The following is a 23,616-nucleotide window of genomic DNA, read 5'->3' as shown; positions in this document are numbered from 1 at the left end:
AACGATAAGGCGTTTGGTAAGCCAGAAAAAGCGCAAGAACGAAATGCGGGTGGCGACGCCTACTTGAGTTCCCGCACCTGGGGGCTGTGACGTCTTGGATTTTGATGGCATCTTCTAGGGCCTACTAATTATATATAGCGGTACAGATTGACTACATTGTGTTCTAAAGGAACCAAATATTAGACATGCCAAGTTTCGGGAACCTTTATTTAGCCAACGCGGCCCAAATGCGAAAACAAACTTTGGAATCCCTGACGTCACGCTGACGTACCGGCGCTGGCGTTTCGGCGCGAAATTCAAATACTGATACTTGGACCTTCATTTTCTCATTTAATAATCAAACTATCTTTTTGAAATGACTGCCTGCAGGGTTCTCAAACAATGCCTCATTAGTCTAAACTGATTTATTGTTTCCCTTTAGTGTCCCTTTAACGTCGCTTGAAGATACTCGGGTTATTTTTTGCATTCCGCCTATAATTACATTGCTTCTAATCAATTGATCAACTTCTGAAATATTATAGTTAGACGAAAAGTGCCAATGAGAGAATTGTAGAGCAACATGAAAAACTCGCGATACGGCTTTATGTTGTTCTACGTGCTACATAAAAGTGTTTTCCCGAGCGCGAAAGTAGGCCGCGAATACACGCAAAGCCTCGAGCGGCCAGTAGCGTGGCAATTTTGAATGCCCACACAACCAGCACGCGAGAATAAGCGATCTGACGTTGTTGGAATCGACATGAATTTCTTGGCTATGTCAAATACACATTCTCCAAATCGACGCATCGTCAGGAAGGGCCAGCGTACACGCGAGATAGCTGGAGCATTTCATATTAGAAGGTGCACGATAAGCTCTCCATTTATGCAACAAAGCATGAATGTGCATTTCTAGATCACACATTCGATTACATTTAATATTACACATATTTGGGAATAATACTATTGTAAACGATGTTGGTTAATGATTATTCCTTTACTCTCTCTCCCTCTTCTGTTCTCGTTTTTCGCGGTCTGCGTTCCACAGCGATCCCGTGAGCTGCGCGCGAAAGTTGCACCGGCCACGCAAAACGAGCAGCCGTTGGACATTCCAACTGCTAACTACATATGCCTAACCTTCAATATCAAGCATAACTAATACAGGAGCACGTGGACAAGCATTTTCGAAGGTGTTCAAATGGCCGGCCTGTCTAGGACAGCTGGCGACTTGCGTGTGTACAACTGCGCTGCTACGTGGGCGAGGGGAAAAGCCGGAGTGGGTGGTGAACGCCAAGCCTGAACGTACCTCGCGCCAGCACTAGTGCTCTGGGTAAAGATAATTAAAAGCGCAGCTCACACAAGCATGTGTTGGAAAGTCCGGCGCTATTATGCTGTTGTCGTAAACGTTTTCTAGTCACAGGCGCAGCGCCATTTCTTTAGAGAGTTTTAGAATTGGGGCCCCAAGCGGCTTGGGGACCCAAGAAAATTGCGCGCGACAAGTGCGCATGCGCAGAACCCAAGCCAGTCTTGCGTTCTTGCGTTCGCGTTAACCCAAGACCCAAGAATCGAAAACTAGCGTGGGCCCCCAAGCCGTCTTGGGCCGCCCTCGCGGGTGACAGCGATGGCGTACAGCAGATGGTCGCAGAGCAAACTTTATTTACTTCGACTGATTTTCGCCATTTCACACGGGTGAACTCGCAGATTTTCGCAGCGCGTCACAAGAAAACACCAACTAAGAGCACTTGGCTTCGATTGGCTTTGCTTGGCTTAGAACCGCACACTTAATTCGTAATGCTAACTGGTACTAACACAGTTTCTTACATTTTATTGTTCGTTCTTTTTGCTCAAAAATGCATTCTGTTTGTTTTCACTTGTAACAAAAGAGGTTCATTTTTTTTTTCTTTCAAGCACCTTTCTATTTTCCACACTGCGACGCCCCGAGCGCTCAACCCAACGCTGTCTGCGTTCGACCCAATCCTCAAACTCTGCTGCTCACATAAACCCAAGAGCAACCGACGCAACGCGGCTTGGGGGCCCAGAGCCTTGCGCCCCCAATTCTAAAACTCTCTTTTCTCTATGGCAGCAGTGACAATCGAGTGTCAAGTGAACGAAGTTGCTAACAGCGCAAGCCGGCAGGTCGATAGAGCAAGAATATTACACGTTAATAGTGAAAGGACGGGCACTGCGGTGAACTCGCACGCTAATCAAAACGAAGCGGTGGAAACACAAAATGCGCTGCCCTCCACCACGACCAGTAAGCCGTCGTATAGGCAGCGTTCTAGTGCCTGACTCGGTGGCGCAACGGTAGCGCGTCTGACTCCAGATCAGAAGGTTGCGTGTTCGAATCACGTCCGGGTCAACGTTTTTTTTTTTACTTTATTATTATAATTTTTTTTTTGCCGTCGTAAACGCGTTACGCTGGCAGTTTCTCATTCATCACACTGTAGTGCTACAGTCGAGTGGACGACGATTTCTTCCATTTCACGAGTCGGTGGCCATGACCGCATATTCACGATGCACTATGATCGAGCGGCAACAGTTTTTAACTACAGTGGCTATTTCTACACCAACGTTACATGCACTCTACTCTACCCATGCCATATCCGTCTTGTGCGCTCCTTATTTATGTTTCCGTGCTAAAATAACGCCTTGGACTAGTGTGTTACATGTTTAAAATAGTCGTTGAAACGTCGATCCGCGGACACCTTTTGCCTGCTATAATTTAGGAGATCGTGGGTACTGCCAACACCTGTTTGGCACGTAGAACCCCACCAAAGTATGCGCGTGCCTGCCTACCCGCGGTTTGTCTAAAAACGAACCTAAAGTCAGCGACTCGGTGGCGCAACGGTAGCGCGTCTGACTCCAGATCAGAAGGTTGCGTGTTCGAATCACGTCCGGGTCACGGAATGTTCTTTTATAGCCGTGTCCATATTGATTTTTTTTTATGTTTGACCTAAACCTTTTATTTTCTTACAAACTAGCCTCGCTTTTTAAAATTTCCCGTCACAATTCTTTTTCTCTTTTAACATGTAGACAAACCGGACAAATGTTTCTGTATGCCAAGGTTAAAACTAACAACTATTTCACTGTGCTGATGAGCATGAGATGGGCTCGGAAAGTAAACACTGATGCAGTATTCAACTTATAGAAATCATGTGCCACAATAAAAGTAATTCCTTTGTTCAGCATCCTTTGGTACAACCGGCCACAAAACTATATATCTATGTCCCAAGAAAAAAAAAAAAAAACTATGCAGTGAGCTAGTAATCATTTAGTGTTACACATGAGAATGTTGGTTGGCTCAATGATGACATTTACCTCAGTAAGGCTTGCACCTGAATCCACATAGGGCCTTTATTTTGTCCAATCTTTGTTTATTTTAATTACTGCTACCATGGTGACATGATACGTTTTAGAACCGCGTGAGAAATTCAATGGTAGCGACAGTAAAGTGATGCGAAAAATGAATCAGTACCAATGCGCCCAACTTTCATTTCTTAAACTTGGCAGTTTGAAACCATGATTGTCTTTTCAAAAAGCGAGCGGAGACATCAAAGGCCAAAACAACACGGAACAATCATCAGTGTAAAAAGAGAACGGTGATCAAATAAAATATAATTTATTGATGCCTTCCGAAAATACATACGAAATAAAAAAAAGGGCACGAGGTTTGGCTCAGTCAGCGGTGACTCAGCATGATGGCTGCACAGCCATGAATTTTAAATTAAAGGAATAAGCAAAGACACAATAAATGTGCTGCACCTGCAACTCCACAATGGCTCCTTATTCAAGAATGCGTTCTGGATGAAGAAACCTGCTGCATATACACTGCAAAGCATTCTCTAAAGACTCGGTGGAGTGCACTGCATACAACCTGGCATTGTAGATCAGTGGCTATGGTGCTGGACAGCTTAGCACGAGGTTGTGGGTTCGGTCCCTGCCATGGTGGCCACATTCCGATGGCGGCTTAATAATGTAAAAGTGCTCGCGTACTGTGCATTGAGTGTACGTCAAGGAACACTGGGTGGTCGAAATTGATCCGGAGTCCCCCTATATACAGCGTGCCACATAATCAGATCACACTGTATTTACTTGCATGATGATCGCACTCGCGTAATGACCACACCCCTGAACTTTGTCGGCAAAATTCGATTTTTTTTTCATTCTAGTGTGATAATCGCACCCCGACCTTGCCACAAGGATATGTCGTGTGCCAAGTCTAGCTACCCACATGAAAATGGGCTCTGAATTTCTAGCTGGAAATGGTCTTTCCAGCCAGGTTTCCAACTGGAATCAGCCCTTCCAGCTAGAAATTTTCCAGAGCCAGCTGGAAATGGCACTTTCCAGCTTGAAGTGGGATCCACCTCAGCTGGTTTTTCAGCTAGAAGCAGCACTGCCAGCTGGAAGTTTTCCAGCTTCAGCTGGAAACAACTGGATACAGCATTTTTTAGCTGGAAACAGCGCTTCCAACTGGAAACAACTGGTGGAGCATTTTCCAGCCGGAAGTAGAATCTATCGACTGGAAAGTGGAGCTTAATTCCCACTTGCATTAAGACATTTTTTGTATCAGCAACATGCCCATATTTAGCCCTAGGTGGTGTTTGTATAAGAACGAAGAGCTTTTACTCTTACAGCAGCAAAAAAAAAAATATATTTTTATTCGTTCGTGTTGTGACAACAATCGTAATTGCATGAACTGCATGGAAATGCTCGTCACTCCGGGTACCTTTGATCGCGATCGGGATCGATAGCAATCTAAAGTGTACTGTGTGATCGAGTTGCCAAAAAAAAAATATCTCCAGGAAAAACTGCCACTTTTATTGAACCTTGCTTGTAGTAAACAAAAGCGACGCGCTCTTGGTCAACACTGTGTTATCTTGCTACATTGTCGACGTCGTCTAGCGAGGAGCTTGCCCGATTGGTCATGATGAGCCGTTGCGCAAACGGCTAGTGTTTACAGCATAACAATTCCTTCTCTAACAAAAAAAGAGCCTTAACACGTGGCACCTTCAGCAGTTCAGGCTGCAATGACCGCTGCTCCTATTTTTTCCTGTCTGCACGACGCCACTACAATCGCCGCCATATTTGTTGAATACTTAGGAGCTTTAGTCTCGTATCTTGTCTTGATCTGCTCTTTTGACACTAATAATAATATAATAGCGTGTTATTGCAATATCAGTATTTCTCAGAAAAGCTCGGGTTTTTATTCACAGCAAACAGCAGCATTACAAAGGCAGGCCGAACATAAAAAATGTGACGACGCCACAGGGGCCCTAGTTTCGTACAGCACATGGCGGAAACTGTCACGGCGAGGCAATTTTGCGAGACAACGAGAGTCTCTCGGGTGTGCGTGTGATCAAGTTTTTGTGAGGAACCTGCATGATCTTGCGCATGAAGTAATTATTTTTGGACAGTTCCTTCTCTGGACGGTGTTACAAGTACAGGCAAGCGGCTATCAACGGTTCTTATTGCTGTACTTTGTGGTGTTGTGATTCACCAGTGCGGATCGAAGAGCACCGTTTTCTCCAGCCCTGATTCTACAATTTGGAGGTAATTATTTCACTTGCTTATGTTTTGAGCATAAGTTAATGTTTATTTTTATCCTGTATGTTGGCACGCTTGAGCATGATATAATAGGTCCCTGCTGTACGTGATGTTCGTATACAGGTTGATCATTTTTATGTTTTGCGGAATTTGGTAGAAATGGCCTGTGGCAGATATCATAATTCTTGTCGCTGGGCGGAATTATTCGAAGAGGTGGACATTATTAGCATGTGAAATCGAAAGAAATCTTCAAGTAATTAGCAAAAATTGACAAATTAACTTATTACCTTGCTGCACATATTACAATGTACGAATTGTAGCCTGTGAGTTTGCAAAATGGATCCACCTTAAATGAATTTCCAGAATTACATCAGTTTCGATATATTATTTTCTAAAGCGTGAGACGAATAAGTGGGCGTTCCAGTTACTTTTGTGCTCCAATACATAAAAGAGCGTTTTGTTAAAAAAGTATGTAGACCAACAGTGCACTTTTACGGCGAGTTTGATGACACATATTTCTAACTGGTGTCATTCTGGAAAGTAAGTCCAAGTGGATATGCCCGGCAATCTCGATGGCTACAATTCGTAGATTGCGATATGTGCTGTAATGTAATAAATTAGGACGTTCATTACTGAATTTTTTAAAATTAGTTCAATATGTGTTCCGATTTTTCGTGCAAGTAATCTCCTCCTCTGAAGGATCCAGCTCAAGGACTAGAATTACGGTATCTTCAACAGGCGATTTGTTAAAAATTGCATAAAACTTTAAATTATCACGCAGCATATGTGAAGTGCTTGCCAGTTTGCGTAAGCCCCTTTTGTCTCCAATAGCCCACTTGAATATATTGCCGTGCAGTGTTTGTGCCCAATGTTGCACATACGTACGTCTATTAAATACTAGTGCGTATATGTCAATCTGCCCAACGCAATAGAAGCACATTTATGGCGTGCTTTCACTGCAAGTGCGTGCTCGCAAACACGTTGCCTCGAATGGCAGGCATTTGAATTGCTGCAAAACAACAATAACATAAAAAGATTGGCCCTCAAGCTCCTGTGTTATTCAGCAGAGAAATGCTTCTTGGGGGGCTGTTGAGTTACATCACACGCCTAGTTCAAAATACAAATGAGCTCATTTGAATTCTATTTGCACTAAAGCCACAGTCAATGGCGCTAAACAATTTAACGATCATTGCATAGCTTCTGCAGCTCAAGTTGAGAGCCTCTTGAGAGCTCAGGTTGAGGCCTTACCCCACATAAACTGTAGAAGGGTCTGTGATGAAGGTAAACTGTGGTACTGTCCAAAGGCTGTTGATACAATCCACGTGATTTTGGTAAAGGTCACTGTTTACTAGAACTGAGTGGATTAAAGTGATGATTGTTTTAAAGTTCACTCACTATGTCTAAATATTTTTTTCAGATGGGGTACAAGGAGAAGTGTTGTGTACTGATTCTGGCCGCTGAGTTCAGCGGATGACGTATCTGCATCAGTTAACCCCTGTGTTGAAGAGCGCCCTCTCCCGGCCTCAAGAATGTATATATTGTAGCAGTTATCAAGTTCCCACTGTTCTGTGTTTGTTTCGTGACGGCAATAAAAGGTTATTGCCGATACGCCTTGTCGCGATGGTGCCTCGCGATACGACCCACGCAGCAACATAACACTGGCAACGAGGGTGGGACTGAACGAGACCGCCGCAATAGGAAGCTAGCTCCTGTCCGTACTCGTTCACAATGACGGCCACCACAACGGAGGGGCTCGAGCCTTTCGACATCACCCACCCTGAAGAGTGGGAGGACTATGCAGAACGTTTCCAGTTCTTCCTCGAGGCGCAGGACGTTACGGACGCCAGCAAGAAGAGATCGATATTCCTCAGCCGCTGCGGTCCCGCCACTTTTCAATTAGCCAGGGCGCTCGTAGCACTGGCCCAGCTGAAGGATACACCGTTCGAAACAATCCTCGCCGTTCTGCGTGACCACCTAGCGCCGAAACCACCGGAGCTTGCCAGACGATATGAATTCCATCGCCGCGACCAGGCACCAAGTGAGTCTGCCGCCGCCTACCTCGCTGCTCTTCGAACGACGGCACAGCACTGCAACTTCAACGACCTCGACACCGTGCTACGGGATCGATTCGTGTTCGGACTGCAGAACGACACGGTGAAGCGGCGACTACTGGCGAAAAAAGAGGTGTCTTTCACTAGTGCTGTCGAGGAAGCAGTCGCCGCTGAGGCCATTGCCCGGGAAGCCAGCCTAGCCTCGTTTCAAACCACCAACGCGCCACGTTTCGAGCCCGTGCATCAAGGGACGACGACGAACGATGATGGCGAGCAAGACACCGCCGAGGATGTTCTCCTCTCCCGTGTCCTCAACTGGGTGTGGAAGGGGTGGCCAAGGTGCGCTCCGAGTTCCGAGTTCACACCTTTCATGTCCAGGCAACATGAACTGTCCGCCCACAAGGGATGTTTACTGTGGGGTGACCGTGTGGTGATTCCACAGAAGTTGCGTTTCCGGGTCCTCGAAGCTCTGCATGTCGGACACCCTGGAATCGTCAGAATGAAAGCGCTTGCCCGCAGTTATGTATGGTGGCCCGGCATGGATGCGGCCATTGAGGAATGGGTCCGGCGATGTTTTCCTTGCCAGGAAACACGGCCCGAGATGCCTCGGGCACCTGTGCACCCATGGGAGACTACCCGGACACCATGGTCACGCCTGCACATTGATTTCGCTGGTCCCTTCCAAGGACAGACTTTCTTGATTGTGGTGGACTCTTATTCCAAATGGCTGGAGGTCATACTAATGTCGTCAATGACATCGAGTGCTGTAATCACTACCTTACAAAGATTGTTCGCAACTCATGGCCTGCCAGATACACTTGTTTCAGACAACGGCCCGCAATTCACATCCACAGAATTTCGAGGGTTCCTGGATGCCAACCTCATCCGCCAAGTGACATCTGCACCGTTCCATCCATCCACGAACGGGCAGGCCGAAATGATGGTACGGACCACCAAAGAGGCATTAGCTCGAATAATCCGAGGAAGCTGGGCAAAGCGCTTGGTAGACTTCACTCTACAGCAGCATGTAACTCCGCACACAGTCACGGGGCGCGCCCCGTGCGAGTTGTTGATGGGCCGCCGACTGTCTACCATGCTGGATCGGCTGCATCCAGACCGGGCCCCTGACAAGTCCTCCCGGTTGGCAGAAGTTCTGCCGACACCACGCATATTCCAGCCCGACGACCCTGTATTTGCACGTAACTACGGCCAGGGCCCACCATGGGTATCTGCTGTGATTTCCAGAGCAACTGGCCCGATCTCTTATGAGGTTGCTCTTCCGGATGGTCGTGTGTGTCGCCGGCACGTGGACCAGCTTCGTCGGCGGAGCAGCATTCCCATGAGGTTAGCCGAAACTGTACCTGAAGGACAGCCTGAGGTTCAGCCTTCGTCAAGCCCTTCACCTGGCGGAATGAGCAGCAGCAAGACACCAGATCCCAGTGAAACCGAGGAGCACCCGACAGCCATGCTACCTCCCGAGGCGCAACCAACAGTGATGCTTCCTTCGGACGACATAGCAGCACCTCAGCCAGCACCAACAGAGCAAAGTGTAGAATTGCCGGGCCCACGCCGTTCGCAGCGTTCCCGGAAGACACCACAACATCTTCGGGACTTTGTGCTGGCATTGGCTGAGTGTTGAGTACCAACTAAGGGGGAAGGAGTGTTGTGTACTGATTCTGGCCGCTGAGTTCAGCGGATGACGTATCTGCATCAGTTAACCCCTGTGTTGAAGAGCGCCCTCTCCCGGCCTCAAGAATGTATATATTGTAGCAGTTATCAAGTTCCCACTGTTCTGTGTTTGTTTCGTGACGGCAATAAAAGGTTATTGCCGATACGCCTTGTCGCGATGGTGCCTCGCGATACGACCCACGCAGCAACATAACAAGAAGTGCAAGTGTATTCCACATCTTGAGGGAGATGCAAGATATGCTTCCGCAATTCTTGCTGCAAGTGTTCAAATAAATGGTTGCAAGTTTCAGCACCGTGCTGTTTTGGCTGCATGTATTTTCACCGGACCAGTTGGTCTTGCGGCCAGTCACATTAGGAACTAACTGTGACTTGCGACAGCAAGCTAAGATCCATGCGAGTTCATGGCCAGTTTGTATCCTGCTTGATGCGAGCTTACACCCTGGGATTTCACATGGGCATGGCTCAACACCATGGTGTTGTTGCCAAGGCTCAACACCATGGCGACCGGTGCTGTGTGCCAGCCTGGTCTGTGGGTCTGTAGACCCACAGGCCGGGCTGGAGATTCTAGCTGGAACCTCTTCCAGCTGAATTACAGCTGGCATTTCTTGCAGCTGGATCCAGCTGGCATTTCTTGCAGCTGGATCCAGCTGGAAGGCCTTCCAGTTGGGACATATTCCAGCTGGATTATGGAACCGGAAATTTCACCCAGCTGGATTTTTTCCAGCTGCCTTCGCAGCTAGAAAAGTATCCAGCTGGGTGAAATTTCCAGTTCCATAATCCAGCTGGAAGTAAAAATATTTTCACCTGGGTAATGATGATCGCACTTATTATCTGTCGAATGCTACGTGAACGACTCTTCCGAGACATACCAAGCGGTCTGCACGCAACAAGCATTCTTAAGCAGATGCCTCATTTTATTCCTTTCATGACTTTTCACACTTCCATGAAGGAGAAAAAAAAAGCTACAAACAAACTTGCCTTGGCTTGGCTTAGCTTTATTATTTGTAGGCTTTATAATGGTTGTGGTCAAAAACAACAAAAAAAGCAGCCTTTCGATTCTTCTCGTCTGCACTTGCGGGGCACACAACAAATCATGAGCGGAGACAATAGTAGCCACCTACAGCCAGTGTACTGTACGTTTACACTGATACGTCAGAAGTGTACCCTATACGAATACCAACGCTTGGAACACAGCTAAGATATTCGCCCACCCTTAGCGTTAACGTGCCATATTAGGATAGCAGTGAAGACAAATGCCACAGTTTCCACAGCATACCTGCCATGTATTTCTATGTCACTAGCAGCTAAGCACGTCCATCTCTGTTTCTGTCCCCTCATAGTGGGCATGGCAATGTTATTGCCACAGACTTGCCAATATTAACGATATTATTCATTACTGATACAAAAGAAACTGTTTCAATGCGCATAATGCACTCATGAAAAGAAAAAAATCTCGTTCGGTGCGTTCGTCTTGCCCCGTCGGCCGCCATTTTTGTTTTGGTGTCCCATGCTGTTACAGCAGAAGCCGCCTGTTTATTGACCTGTTGTCCCCCCACAGCAAATGCGGGATGAAAAAAAAAAAATTCCTTTTAGCGGGAAATTTAACCCGCATAATAATCGCACCCCTGAATTCGAGTCGATTTTTTTTACAAAGAAGTGCGATCAATATGCAAGTAAATACGGTACATCATGTACATACGTGTCAAGGAATATCTTTCATGTGTGCACTGAAAATGATGGCAGCATCACGTAATCTTCTTGATCTGACGCCTGCGTACCTTCTCCGAAATGTTGAGGTGGCCGAGCATGTCGCCACTGAGGACATCCGTGCCGGCATTGTAGACAACCAAGTCAGCGTCAAATTCGGCCAGGGCCATCTGCAAGTGGCTGCACACATAAAGGCAGGAATTAACTTTTTTTAATGAGCATTGACGACCTCAGCTCGTCAATGCCCATGATGAGCCCATCTCTTCATGCCACTTTCTGAATGGCTTTTGACAAATGGACGTCATCAAATGGTGTTTTACCATTTACAACATAATTGCAGTAGGAATTTCAAATTCCACGGTTTTATTGAATACAGTTTTCACACTAGATGGCAGCAGGCGTTCCTTTTGTGTTGAGGTCACCCTGCCTGCGTGAGATTTTCCTGCACTTTCAAACAAACTTGGCATCATAGTGCAGCGTGTTAGTACGGTAGATTTCTATCCGTTCGGTGATGATAGCGAGAGTGACGAGGATGTCGACTTGGTGTTTGATCCTTCAAGTGAAGAAGACAGTGATAAGTGAAGAAGACGGCAGTGAAGAAGAAGACTCTAGGTGGCAGCGACTCCACAGACGATTAAAGTATGGATGAGATGGTCACCGGGCCTTGTATGGGCCCTGTTGATAGTCTTTATTAGTTTGGATGGCATCAATAGTAGAACAGTGCATTTCAAAACAATTCAATAAACTACTTCTAGTCGAAACAATCTTTTCTTTTTCTCTCTCTTTTTTTGGAGTTCCAGAAGTGAAGTGGGCAACACAAATTCATAAATTATTATTTGCTGTACAATGCTTGGCAGAGTTATTTTTACATTCTAAACATCTTATTGAAGCATTTCTCATCATTAAAAAATGGACCATTTTGGTACTGTTGTGTTATAAAAAATGGGTCTCTAACGTGTTGAAAAGGTACTGACAGGGACTCTGTATGTCCCCTTTTTCTGAAGCAATAGCTTGTACATAGGAATGTAAATGATAGTGCTGAATTAGCCCAAGAATTCTATCAGATTGCATGAAAAAAAAAGGGGGGGGGGGCGGAGATATATATATTATAAGAAGGCCTATCTGTCCCAATCATACGGAAAAAAAAAAGACAATAAAGCCAGAGAAAGCAGAGGAGATGTTAATTGTTAGACTTAATTGAAATGTAGAAACAGTAAGATAGGGGTGCACAAATACTACAGGTTTTCCTGCTCAATTTAATCCAAGCGCCAGTCAATTTAATCCGTGCGCCAGTCAATTTAATCTAAGTGCCAGTCAATTTAATCCGAGCGCCACTCAATTTAATCCGAGCGCCACTCAATTTAATCCAAACGCCACTCAATTTAATCCGAACGCCAGCCGAAATAATCCAAACGCCAGTGAATTTAATCCAGACACAACGGAATTCGAGAACCTTTGGATTTCAAGACCTCTGAAAATTTGTGAACATATTATGAGTTAACACCTTGAAAATGAAAGAGCGAGGTGGTAGACCAGTAGCTATCCTGCCACGGGACTAACGGCAACTTTTGGAGGTTTCGAAGCGAAAAGCTTCAGCTGGCGTATGTCGGAATTGGCTCCGTAAGCATGTTCGGAGTCGAATTGGCTCCGTAAGCGTGTTCGGAGGCGGCGCAGGTGGCCACTGCCGCGCGCTTGGCGTCATCGTTTGACGTTCGCCGCAAGCGCGTGTTTATCGCAGAGGGCGACTTATAACCGCTTGCCGGAGAATAGACGTGCGCATTCAACATGAAAGAAAAAGAGAGTGATACTACCGATACAGAACGCTATGTTTGTGGCTGTACAGAAATCGCAAGACAATGTGCCCAACAATGAAGAATAAAGAAGTTTATTAATCCTGCATAACTTATGGTATATATCATTGATAAGCAATTTGCATAACTAAACAAGGCACATGTATAGCATAAACATAAGCTAACCAAAGCATATCCATAAGTGAAACCGTGAGCATAACCATAGGATAAATCATAAAGCATAACCATAAGCTAAACCGTAAGCATATCCATAAGTTAAGCCATGAGCATATTCATAAGTTAAACCGTAAGCATATCCATAGGCTAAATCACAAAGCATAACCATAAGCTAAACCTTTAGCATAAAGGCTAAATCATAAAGCATAACCGTAAGCTAAATCATTAGCACCACCGAACCTTTTCCCTTTGAGATATCCAGGCTTAACCTTAGCTAAGCCCCCGCCAATTTTTTTCTTTATTTTCTACTTCGTTATGAGAGCGACACAGCAAATGAGAATTCTCGAAATTAATTGAGAGGAAACGTCAGCATGAGTACGTCGAGTTAAGGGTACACATGCGATTTGGTCATGGCTATCAAACGAAACAATAAAGGTTGATTCGATGATAATCACTAGGCCCTGGCCAGGAGGCTTCGGTCGCTAGCGAATATGATTCTCTATTCTACTGTGGTGTCCGCAGCCTCCAATCAAAGACCTTGTCATCAGTACCGCTAAAACAGTCATGAATACCATTTAATTGCATAACTGATATGGTCGAGTCACTAGTAATCACAAGTGAAATACAATGCGCAGTTCGAGGTTCTTGGGGTTTTGCTCGACGTACTCATGCTGACGTTTCCTCTCAATTAATTTCGAGAATTCTCATCTGCTGTGTCGCTCTCATAACGAAGTAGAAAATAAAAAAATTGGCTGGGGCTTAGCTAAGGTTAAGCCTGGATATCTCAAAGGGAAAAGGTTCGGTGATGCTAATGATTTAGCTTACGGTTATGCTTTATGATTTAGCCTTTATGCTAAAGGTTTAGCTTATGGTTATGCTTTATGATTTAGCCTATGGATATGCTTACGGTTTAACTTATGAATATGCTCATGGCTTAAGTTATGCATATGCTTACGGTTTAGCTTATGGTAATGCTTTATGATTTAGCCTATGGTTATGCTCACGGTTTCACTTATGGATATGCTTTGGTTAGCTTATGTTTATGCTATACATGTGCCTTGTTTAGTTATGCAAATTGCTTATCAATGATATATACCATAAGTTTTGCAGGATTAATAAACTTCTTTATTCTTCATTGTTGGGCACATTGTCTTGCGATTTCTGTACAGCCACAAACATAGCGTTCTGTATCGGTAGTATCACTCTCTTTTTCTTTCATGTTGAATGCGCACGTCTATTCTCCGGCAAGCGGTTATAAGTCGCCCTCTGCGATAAACACGCGCTTGCGGCGAACGTCAAACGATGACGCCAAGCGCGCGGCAGTGGCCACCTGCGCCGCCTCCGAACACGCTTACGGAGCCAATTCAACTACGAACATGCTTACGGAGCCAATTCAACTCCGAACATGCTTACGGAGCCAATTCAGGCATACGCCGGCTGAAGTTTTTCGCTTCGAAACCTCCAAAAGTTGCCGTTAGTCCCGTGGCAGGATAGCTACTGGTCTATCACCTCGCTCTTTCATTTTCAAGGTGTTAACTCATAATATGTTCACAAATTTTCAGAAGTCTTGAAATCCAAAGGTTATTGAATTCCGTTGTGCCTGGATTAAATTCACTGGCATTTGGATTATTTCGGCTGGCATTCGGATTAAATTGAGTGGCGTTTGGATTAAATTGAGTGGCGCTCGGATTAAAATCACTGGCACTTGAATTAAATTGACTGGCACTTAGATTAAATTGACTGGCGCTCGGATTAAATTGACTGGCGCTTGGATTAAATCGAGCGGGAAAACCTGTAGTAGTTTTTGAGACCAAATCAAATATGAATCGAACAGCACCATAAGTGAAGCGAATCGAATATTGAATACTGAAATACTGTACAGGCGTTATTCTAAACTCACTATTAATACTGTGCATTAATATTAATATTGTGTGTGTATTGTGTTTATTATGAATAAAAGAATATAAACAATTTTCACATTCTAGTATTTACAATATTAGGAAATTTATGTCATTACATTGCACATTATATAGCATCATTTAACTATTAAAATCCCAAACGGAGTATTAGGAACCACTAAGCAGGTTGTTAGCAAGCTTGGGGCTCTTCAGAGCAAATACAGTCCTGCATTATCATGTAATGTTTAGAAAGGCAGCCTTGTGAGCCAATTAACACCTGTGTATACCTTCGCAACCAAATCAGAAATGCATGCCATCTGTGGTGATCGCAGAGCTAAAGGTCACTTCGGGCAAGCGATAATGGCAGTGTTTTTTTTTTCAGTTTCAGCATCAGAATGAGCTATTTTTGCAAGATTTTTGTGACAATCTTGCTTGTATTTCAAATGTAAAATTTTGAACAGACGCTCCTCTATATTTACATTATCTAAACTATACTTTTTAGGTGGCCCAAATTTCGTTGCAGTTGGCTTTCAATATAACGAAGTGTGTTTGTATGCGATTTCAATATAATGAAACTTCAATGCTACCGCAAACTAATACTGAGACAATAAACGGAAACTTCTGCGGATGCATATGGTCAAAGGATTTAATTAAAAGTGGCTGTTCGTAAATGCACCTCTCAAAAATTGCATGCCACGTGACATGAGCGACTGCCGAAGTGGCATCATGTTCTGCATGAAGTCCAACTATGATAAGATTCTATGGCACCCTGCGTGCTGTGTGCTTTAGGTTCCAGTGAAAGCATGCAAGGGTGAGACAAGAAAGGTGGTGGTCTTCATGAGTGCCGCTTTCCTGCACGAGAAAAGGGAAAGAGGGGAGGGGAGCGAGCTCGCAGTAACGCGTGCAAGTGCAAGCGATGGGGCGGAGGGAGGGGACAAGGTGGCGTACATGTTGGTTTCTGATGCTCGTTTTGGCCATGGCCGCACATGGCTGTAAGCGCAGCTGAACACATACATAGCCACACACCCTGCTTTAGAGGTAATGTGCTGCGTGTGCAAAAAGTGGGCATGCCGAGATGGCATGGCATCATGTAAGCTATCTTCCCGCATTTAGCATTGGAGGTTGCGTAATGTCGAGTCTCGGTGACTTGTTGGAGCGAGAGGCAGATGAAGCATTTGCTGTCTGCTGCCGGCACTTTTCATGATAGCGTCATGCCAGAGCGAGTGACGCTATCAGTCGTTCGGGCAAACTGTGCTCAAAAGCGTGGCTGGCTTTGCTTAATTCGTACCACCGATGTGAAGATATCGTTGACATGGCATGAAACCATATTATTCGTCGCCGATTCCCAAATTCATCAAAAGAAATTTTTCTCTTATTGAAATTTGTTTTTTTGGATTGTCCGATAATTTGGAAATTCCGCGGCCCCTTTCCATGCAAGAAAAATCGGTATGGGACTGAAAATACTTGCATAAAGTGACGATTTTCTGTACAACATACTTTTTATATAACAAAGCAAATTTCTTATCTTACCTACTTCGTTATATCAAGGTTTAGCTATATCCAAGTTGCGGAATATATTATACAGACTTCACTGTTACGGCTATTAGTGTTCTTTGCTTACTTCAGAGAGAGAGAGGGCCCTTTAATGAAAGACAGAAATTTTAGCTGGCACATAGACATCGCTGACATGCTACTCTGCGTGGGGAAGGGAATTGGGGAGAAAAAGAAAGAAGGAGAGAGGTTTTGCCTACTTCAGCCATTTTAATATATATATATATATATATATATATATATATATATATATATATATATATATATATATATATATATATATATATATACATTAGACCATGTGACTGACTTTCCACACTTCACATGCAGTTCTTTCCACTTTGTTCTTAACTCTAACGCATTGAAGAACAAAATAGCAACAACAACACACTGTTGGAACATTTTCCATAAGCAACAAGCCATTCGGGAAGTGGTAAAATGCCCATGATACGATGGGTTCATCAAAAATAAAAAATCCTATGATGAGTTAAAGTCGTCAGATTCCCCTAAAGGGTTGAAGCAAGTCGCTTTTGATTAAAATAGAGTGCAAGCACAAAAGAGTGAGCGAAAAGCATGCACTGGACAAAGCACATGGCACGCTTCAGTCACTCACTCGTCCACCAGTTTTAGGTAGGCCTCATCTGAAGTGCCCGGCCGCAACTCCACCTTGCGCCGTATGGCCCCTGCAATGGGCATTCCGTATGCGTTAGTAAAAGCGAGCGCCATGACAAAGTTAAGCTCCACAGTGGAAGAGAATACACAGTTTCTATACACATGCATATCCCACCGATATCACAAAGCAAGATTTTGCTCTCTTAACTTTTTAATCCGTTTAACCTGCAAAGCTGAGACCTTTTTAAGAATTCTCTGATGGCTACATTTACCCAACAAGCATCCAAATTATAACAACTACCTAAGCGCTCTCAATTTATTTGTTAATTATTGTAAGTATTCTCGATGTCTATTCACACCATTTAATAATATGTTTGTCAAAAAACAGGAGTCTCTCGATTCTAAACACAGTCAGAACTACAGGGTTTGTCTATAAATTAATGTGACAGGGCCTGGTACAAAGAATTTATTGACCCAATCGGTACACATTCTGTAATCCTTCAACATAGCCTCCTTGGGCACCGGTACACCACTGTCAGTGCAATTCCCATGCTGAAAAGGCTCCCTCTGAAGTCAGCTGCCATAGCCTCTTTCAAAGACTCTGTGACAGCCCACTGAATGGCGGGAACATTGTCCAAACAGTAACCTTTCAGCCTTCTCTTGAGCTTCGGGAACAGGAAAAAGTCTGCTGGTCTCAAATCGAGGTTGTGCGGTTGGCTGCGGCAAGGTTGCAGCCCCTATCTGGGCCAGGCAGGCGGTCACAGCGAAGGCGGTGTGGACTGAAGCGTTGCTGTGGGGGAGCTTCTAGCGATCAGCAATTTCTGGTTAGTTTTCTATTGACGGCTCTGTGAAGGCACTCAAGAACTTCTTTGTAGAACACTGCATTGACAGTTCGTCCCAGAGGTACAAATTCTTTGTGGATCACCCCACGCTGTCAAAAAAGACTATGAACATTGTCTTTGCCTTGAAGTTTGATATTCTGGATTTCTTGGGGCACAGGGAGTTCACGGTGTGCCACTCTGAACTTTGGCACTTCATTTCAATGTCATATTGGCACACCCATGATTCGTCAACTGTTATTACGCAGTCTAAAAAGTCCCATTCACTTTCTAACTGCACCAACAACTCGCAGGAAGTCAACTCGTCATGGTTTTTTTTCATCACTCAACCCTTTTGGCACCAATTTCAAACAAACACTCCACGTGTTCAAGTTTTCAGAAATAATTCTGTGAACAGTTGCTTTGCACATGTTGAGGTCTTCCATGATTAATCTAATACTCAAATGATGGTGAGAGTCCGGGAGATATTTATGTTTGCCACCTTTTCATCTAAACCACTTGTTGAAGGGCACCCAGATCGCTCCGCATCTTCAACGGTCTCCCATCTGTTCCTGAACTCACTGAACCACCGGAAAACCTGTACCCTTGACAGGGCGTTGTCCTTGTAAGGCTCCTTAACCAAGGCAGGCATCTCAGAAGCAGTTTTGCCCAGGTGAAAGCAAAATTTAATCGCTTACTGAATGCTCCACTGAATGCTCCCTGGTGACTGCAGCGTCGCGTGGCAGGCAGTCTGATTACTTTACAGACAAACCCTGCAGTTATATCAATGTATACTCATTACATGCTAATACCAGCGAGAAAAAAGTTTGATTTACTTGATTACATGCAACAATTCAACATAGTATCTGTGTTCATCATATTGAGGTTTGGCTGCATAGTAGTGCCTTCTTTTTCTTGGGAGGGCAGTAAATTATGTTATCTGTTTGCTGGCTTCTACTGCATCACTTCTTCATAACCTTGGTGAGGGTACTTTATCGCCAAGCTGACTAATTAAGACCACATGGTATTAAAATCCTGAAACATTTGCAAGCATAAGTAAAGATACAACCAACAAACCTAAGGTACAACTAACAAACCAAGCAAGTTAAGAGACTAATTACTAGATCAGTAACTGAAGAGAAAATCAGGTTCTATTTGGTTTAACCATCTTACTGTTATCCATTTTTATCCATCTTTAATTTTGCAGAATCATGCTTAAGCTTGGTAGCACCACAGATACTTTGCTAGCAGAGCTGCTTTCTATGCATAACATCACTCTCTTTTTGAGTGATTTACTATATCACAGCACTAGGCCATTGTCCGCTAAATTCAGTCAAAACTTTTTTACATCACCTTAGGTTGGCAGCCATATTGAAAGCTTAACAGACCTCACCAAACTCCTGTTCACAAACTACATTCCTGCCTCAAGCATAAAGCGCTCTGGGTAAAGCCTTCTGTGCTTGCCATTAACTCTTCCGTGTTCTCTGTGTGCAATTCTAGGAAATTTGGCACTTTTGTGGCTCAGTTTATGGCACTTGCTTGCACCAGATATCCAGAACAAGGTAGCAGCTATACCAGTAACAAACAAGAACGTAAGAAATTATCAGATTTAATGAAGTACATCTAAAATGTTTCTTGCCAATATAAAGTGCAACAAATGTATACTTATAATGAATATATATATTAAATACAATGAAGGCATTTTCATGTCAGACGGGACTTCATTATAATGAGGTCCTAATGTATTTCCATTTCAAAGGCTGACCCCTCCCCGCAACGCAATAGGAGACATTCAAAGCAGCCAGCGATGGTGCAGAGTTAAAAGCATAAGCAGCAAGCTATGCAACGAGAGATAGTATCTATCTTTTGCTTTCAACTATACAGCCAAATTCTGATGTAATGAACACAGACAATGACTTCTTGGATATACTAAAATAAATCCTAAATTTTTATTGCCTGTATCATTATGAAATGAATATTGGATATAATGAAGGCATTTCTGTGCTAGTTGTGACTTTTCTGTAATGAGGTTCGACTGTGAATGCAAAAGTGCAGGACAGGCAACTGATGCCGGTGTCACATGAGTACTTCTGATGATGACTTAGCCTGATTCAGGCAGGAATTGTCAACCACGATTGCCTTCATCCTGTAGCTTGTGCAAAGGAGGCAGTTGCAACTGTGAAATTCGATCCCAATCAGTCTAGATCGCAATCGAATGTGCACCGCGTGACATGTGCACTCATGTTACAGAGGTGTTGAAAAGATGCATCGAAAAAAAGATACAGGACAAGAGAGCAATCACCACAATGAAAAAAAGCCGTCACTGCTTTCTTGCCCTTAGTATTTTTTTCACACTAATCTGGGGAAGGCAGCAACCTGCACCAGGTACCAAAAGCTGAAAATCCTACAGCTGTCCTTTTCTGCATACCTTTGGCATACTCGTCACCTGGGTAGATCGCTCTGTTGTAGACATCCATTATATACACATCTTTGTCACCCAGGAAGTCACGTGCATATCCATTGCCCTGCATTGTATGTTTTAGAATTTAGTCCCAACCATCAGCTCAAGCCACTGTTCTCATACACATTGAAGAATAAATGTGACTGGTTATTAGCACACTTGCATTGCTCAGAAAGGTAATTCATTCCATTTATTAATTACAGCCTCGGAAGAATAATCAAGCATTTACAAAAGAAAACGTACTATATCAATCAATTTCTTTTATGTTACTTTCCCTTCACTATTCTTTTTTGTTGTAAGATTTCACAAATATGAAAGAGTTTGTTGAGCTCTTTGTGTACTGTTTGCTGGACAATGAAGATGTCTAACCTAGCTCATAAGCAATTGTTGAAAATATAATCGATTTACAACCACAGCTGCTGCTTGAAAAGATAAATTGATCAATCACTTGGCATATAAGGGCATGGCTGTGCACAGATCGGCACAATGAACAGAATTTGCACAGATTTACTCACAAGGCATATTTTTTACCTACTCAAAGCGTGACTCACACCAAGTTAAGACTTCCTCGCACCCACTCATGCTCACACTGACACTTCCTTGGACTCTAAAAACAAACAGAGCACAAAGAATGGGGCAAGAAAGTGAGACTGTACCAACTAGCCCAACTGCAAACTCTCCTAAAAAACTCCCGTGGAGTCACAAGAGCTCATCCATGGCACAGACTCTTACGTGGGTCTTAATGAGAGTGAGTCAGCTCATTTAGCCTTTAAGTGCCGTGCCTGAGTATATTATCTGGCCCCCAATGCACACCTTTGGCCTTGCCTGAGACAAGTAATGAATATGAAACATTCATAGAATAGTTGTGCCACCTACTCAGGGTTTGGTCAAATTAAATTTTATGGTAGGTTCTGTTTTTTACAGTACAGATGGTACGACAGAGCTTGCCAGTTTAAAAAGGCAACTCAGTGACTGTATCAACTGTCGCAATTCCTTGTTTTCCAACATGAAGGAACTGCTGCATGGCCCACATGTTTTTTGGATGATGCAGAAATTCCAAAAGTGCTTATCAACTCTCATTCAGAGGACATCGGTGTTGATTGTGAGGTGCTGTTAAGGGACAATTACAGGGACGAAGAGGCGTTATTGCCGGAGGAACACTAATTATACTAATTAAAGTTATTCATTAGCAAAAGTCCCAATTTTCTTTTTGAATTTTCAGAATACAAATATTGTAAGATGTTGAGCAACACATTGCTAATAGCATTTGAATTTAGAGCCTGCTAATGTGTTACTTCGAAATTATATTTTTGCTTCGGCAAAACACCAGCACCTAAATAATTATTTTGTCCGTCCATTTACGCAGCTGTCTCATCAAACAAGACGCACCTGGTGTGCATCCAAGTCAACCACAATGACGTGCTTGATGTTGCCATGCCGCTGTAGCTCGCGTACAGCAAGGGTGATGTCGGCGTAGCAGCAGAAGCCGCCACCCCGGCGGGCACTTGCGTGGTGAAATCCACCGCCGAGGTGGATTGCCCAGCCATGATCCAGGGCAAGCCGTGCAGCCTGCAATTTGTGCTCATTCATCTAGCCACACTGCAACTGTGCTTTTGTAGGGCAGCGCACTGCAAGTTTCCATCCTTGTAGAAGTCCTCACCCTCTTGATTTGCAAAAGCTGTTTGTAACTGCCAAATAAATGCCACAGACAATGAAGTGAAAGGGGCCCTGAAACACTTTTGACGATTTTCCACAACCGTACTGAGTCGTTAGAGTAGGTCCTTCTGATCATTAATTGACACATCTAAGTGCTCTGCGTAAAGCGTGTAATTTATTATAAGGTTTTAAAAATACACATCGCTGCCGATCGCAGCGCACTGCTTGGCGGAATTTTAAGTCGCCCCTACCCATATGACCGAAATCACCCATATGACGTCAGTGGGGCGAGCTACCCGATTGGCTGACCAGGGCGCGTGATCGATAATTTTTCCAACTTTATGGTAAACAAATTATCTTCGTAATAGTTGGAATGTTAGCTAATTTGTTTTTATAAAGAAGAATGTAACATAAAGAGAATGCACAAGAACAATGTTTTAGTACTTTTAAGCACTTCCGGCACACAGCAAGTGTTGTCTGCTTGTGTTACAACGTACTCCGTTTCGATGAGAGCTCCACGGTCAGAGTTGGTCTCAGTCTTTTAGCGAGCACTATGATTCGACTTTGTTGCCTTGTGGACTGCAAACGTAGCGACCAAGCTGCGACATCGTGTCCCTCTGCAAGGCAGCGTACGAGCGAACTGGCTGCTGCGCATCGGACTGCCGCTATCCGATCGGCGCCAGGATTTGTGCGTTTGTGGCCGTCACTTTACACCGGAAGATTACTAACGCAAAAGCGTTTCGCGAGTCCCGTATTAGGGCAACCGTAAGCGCAAGAAGACAGGGTCTGGCCGCTTGACTGTGCCGTAACGGGACGAGCCGAGATGAACAGAAGGGCAAATGTGAATGGTCTGCATGGTGCAGCCACCTGGTGGCATAGAGCTCAACCATACACAGTAGCAGCAACAAAGCGTATTCTTCTTTGCTGCTGGTGCGTATTTTTCGCAGGAGTGTAATCATCAACACGTTGTTTTTATAAATGTTTAAAATGTTTTACACTTGGTTAGAGCAATATTAGCGCTTTGTTTGGCTGGTTAAGCGCTGCGCCAACAAGTGTCTGGACCGTGCAGACCGATCAGGCCGCTCACGTACGTCTACGCCAAAGTTCCTTCATCAGCGTGACTTTATGCCTCCAGTCATTTGCCAAAATGACCAGCTTGCCTGTGGTTAACGGAATACCAGACACGTTCGGCGCTACGACAGAATGCTCGCAATGCAAGCTGCTTCGATAGCTCTCGCTTGGGGTCGACAGCCAAGCGTCTAGCGGAGAGGTTTCGCGCGGGCGGGGGCGAGCTCCAAAACCACCGGAAGTGGACAATATGACGTCGCATCGTGACGCAGGACCAGTGAAGGCGGAGCTTAGCCGCACTCGCTCAGCGAACGAGTTGAGGAGGAAAAGCATGGCTGGGGAGGAGGGTAACTTCTAATCGGTTGTAGCTCCTTTAATACGTAATGCTTCACTTAAATTGTGGTGCGAATGTTCTACTTAAGCTGTACCCTACGCGTCTACAAAATTTGTCCGAACCGTTTCAGGGGCCCTTGAAGGAAAAGCATCGCTTACAGTTCCCTTGGCTTCATATGGTTGTTACTAACAAAAAATAAAGCTTCTCAGTTATCCTGGTTCTTCTTGCTCAAAAGCTGTCCATGAGATTCATTTATTGATGCATACATGTGAAATTAATAGCTGGAC

General features: G+C 44.3%; 1 protein-coding gene and 2 non-coding genes across 5 annotated transcripts in view; 2 read left to right on the top strand and 1 right to left on the bottom strand.

Moving 5' to 3' along the window:
* Positions 1-23,616, bottom strand: part of HDAC11 (Histone deacetylase 11) — a 47,859-nt gene that overhangs the window by 4,113 nt on the left and 20,130 nt on the right. For all 3 annotated transcript variants that reach the window (XM_065455520.2, XM_065455519.2, XM_065455521.2), the window contains 4 exons: positions 21,661-21,840; positions 20,239-20,335; positions 16,994-17,063; positions 11,036-11,144 (listed from right to left, as the gene is read on the bottom strand). In XM_065455520.2, coding sequence (XP_065311592.1) covers positions 11,036-11,144; positions 16,994-17,063; positions 20,239-20,335; positions 21,661-21,840 — 456 coding nt within the window. The remainder of the gene's footprint in view (positions 1-11,035; positions 11,145-16,993; positions 17,064-20,238; positions 20,336-21,660; positions 21,841-23,616) is intronic.
* TRNAW-CCA (transfer RNA tryptophan (anticodon CCA)) lies at positions 2,261-2,332 on the top strand. Its single transcript has one exon. It is a non-coding gene; the product is annotated as a tRNA-Trp (tRNA).
* Positions 2,804-2,875, top strand: TRNAW-CCA (transfer RNA tryptophan (anticodon CCA)). Its single transcript has one exon. It is a non-coding gene; the product is annotated as a tRNA-Trp (tRNA).

This window comes from Dermacentor albipictus, chromosome 5, assembly GCF_038994185.2.
Source record: "Dermacentor albipictus isolate Rhodes 1998 colony chromosome 5, USDA_Dalb.pri_finalv2, whole genome shotgun sequence".
Classification (NCBI taxonomy): Eukaryota; Metazoa; Arthropoda; class Arachnida; order Ixodida; family Ixodidae; genus Dermacentor; species Dermacentor albipictus.
The sequence above is the reverse complement of the archived record's forward strand: the minus strand, read 5'-3'. Positions and strand labels throughout refer to the sequence as shown.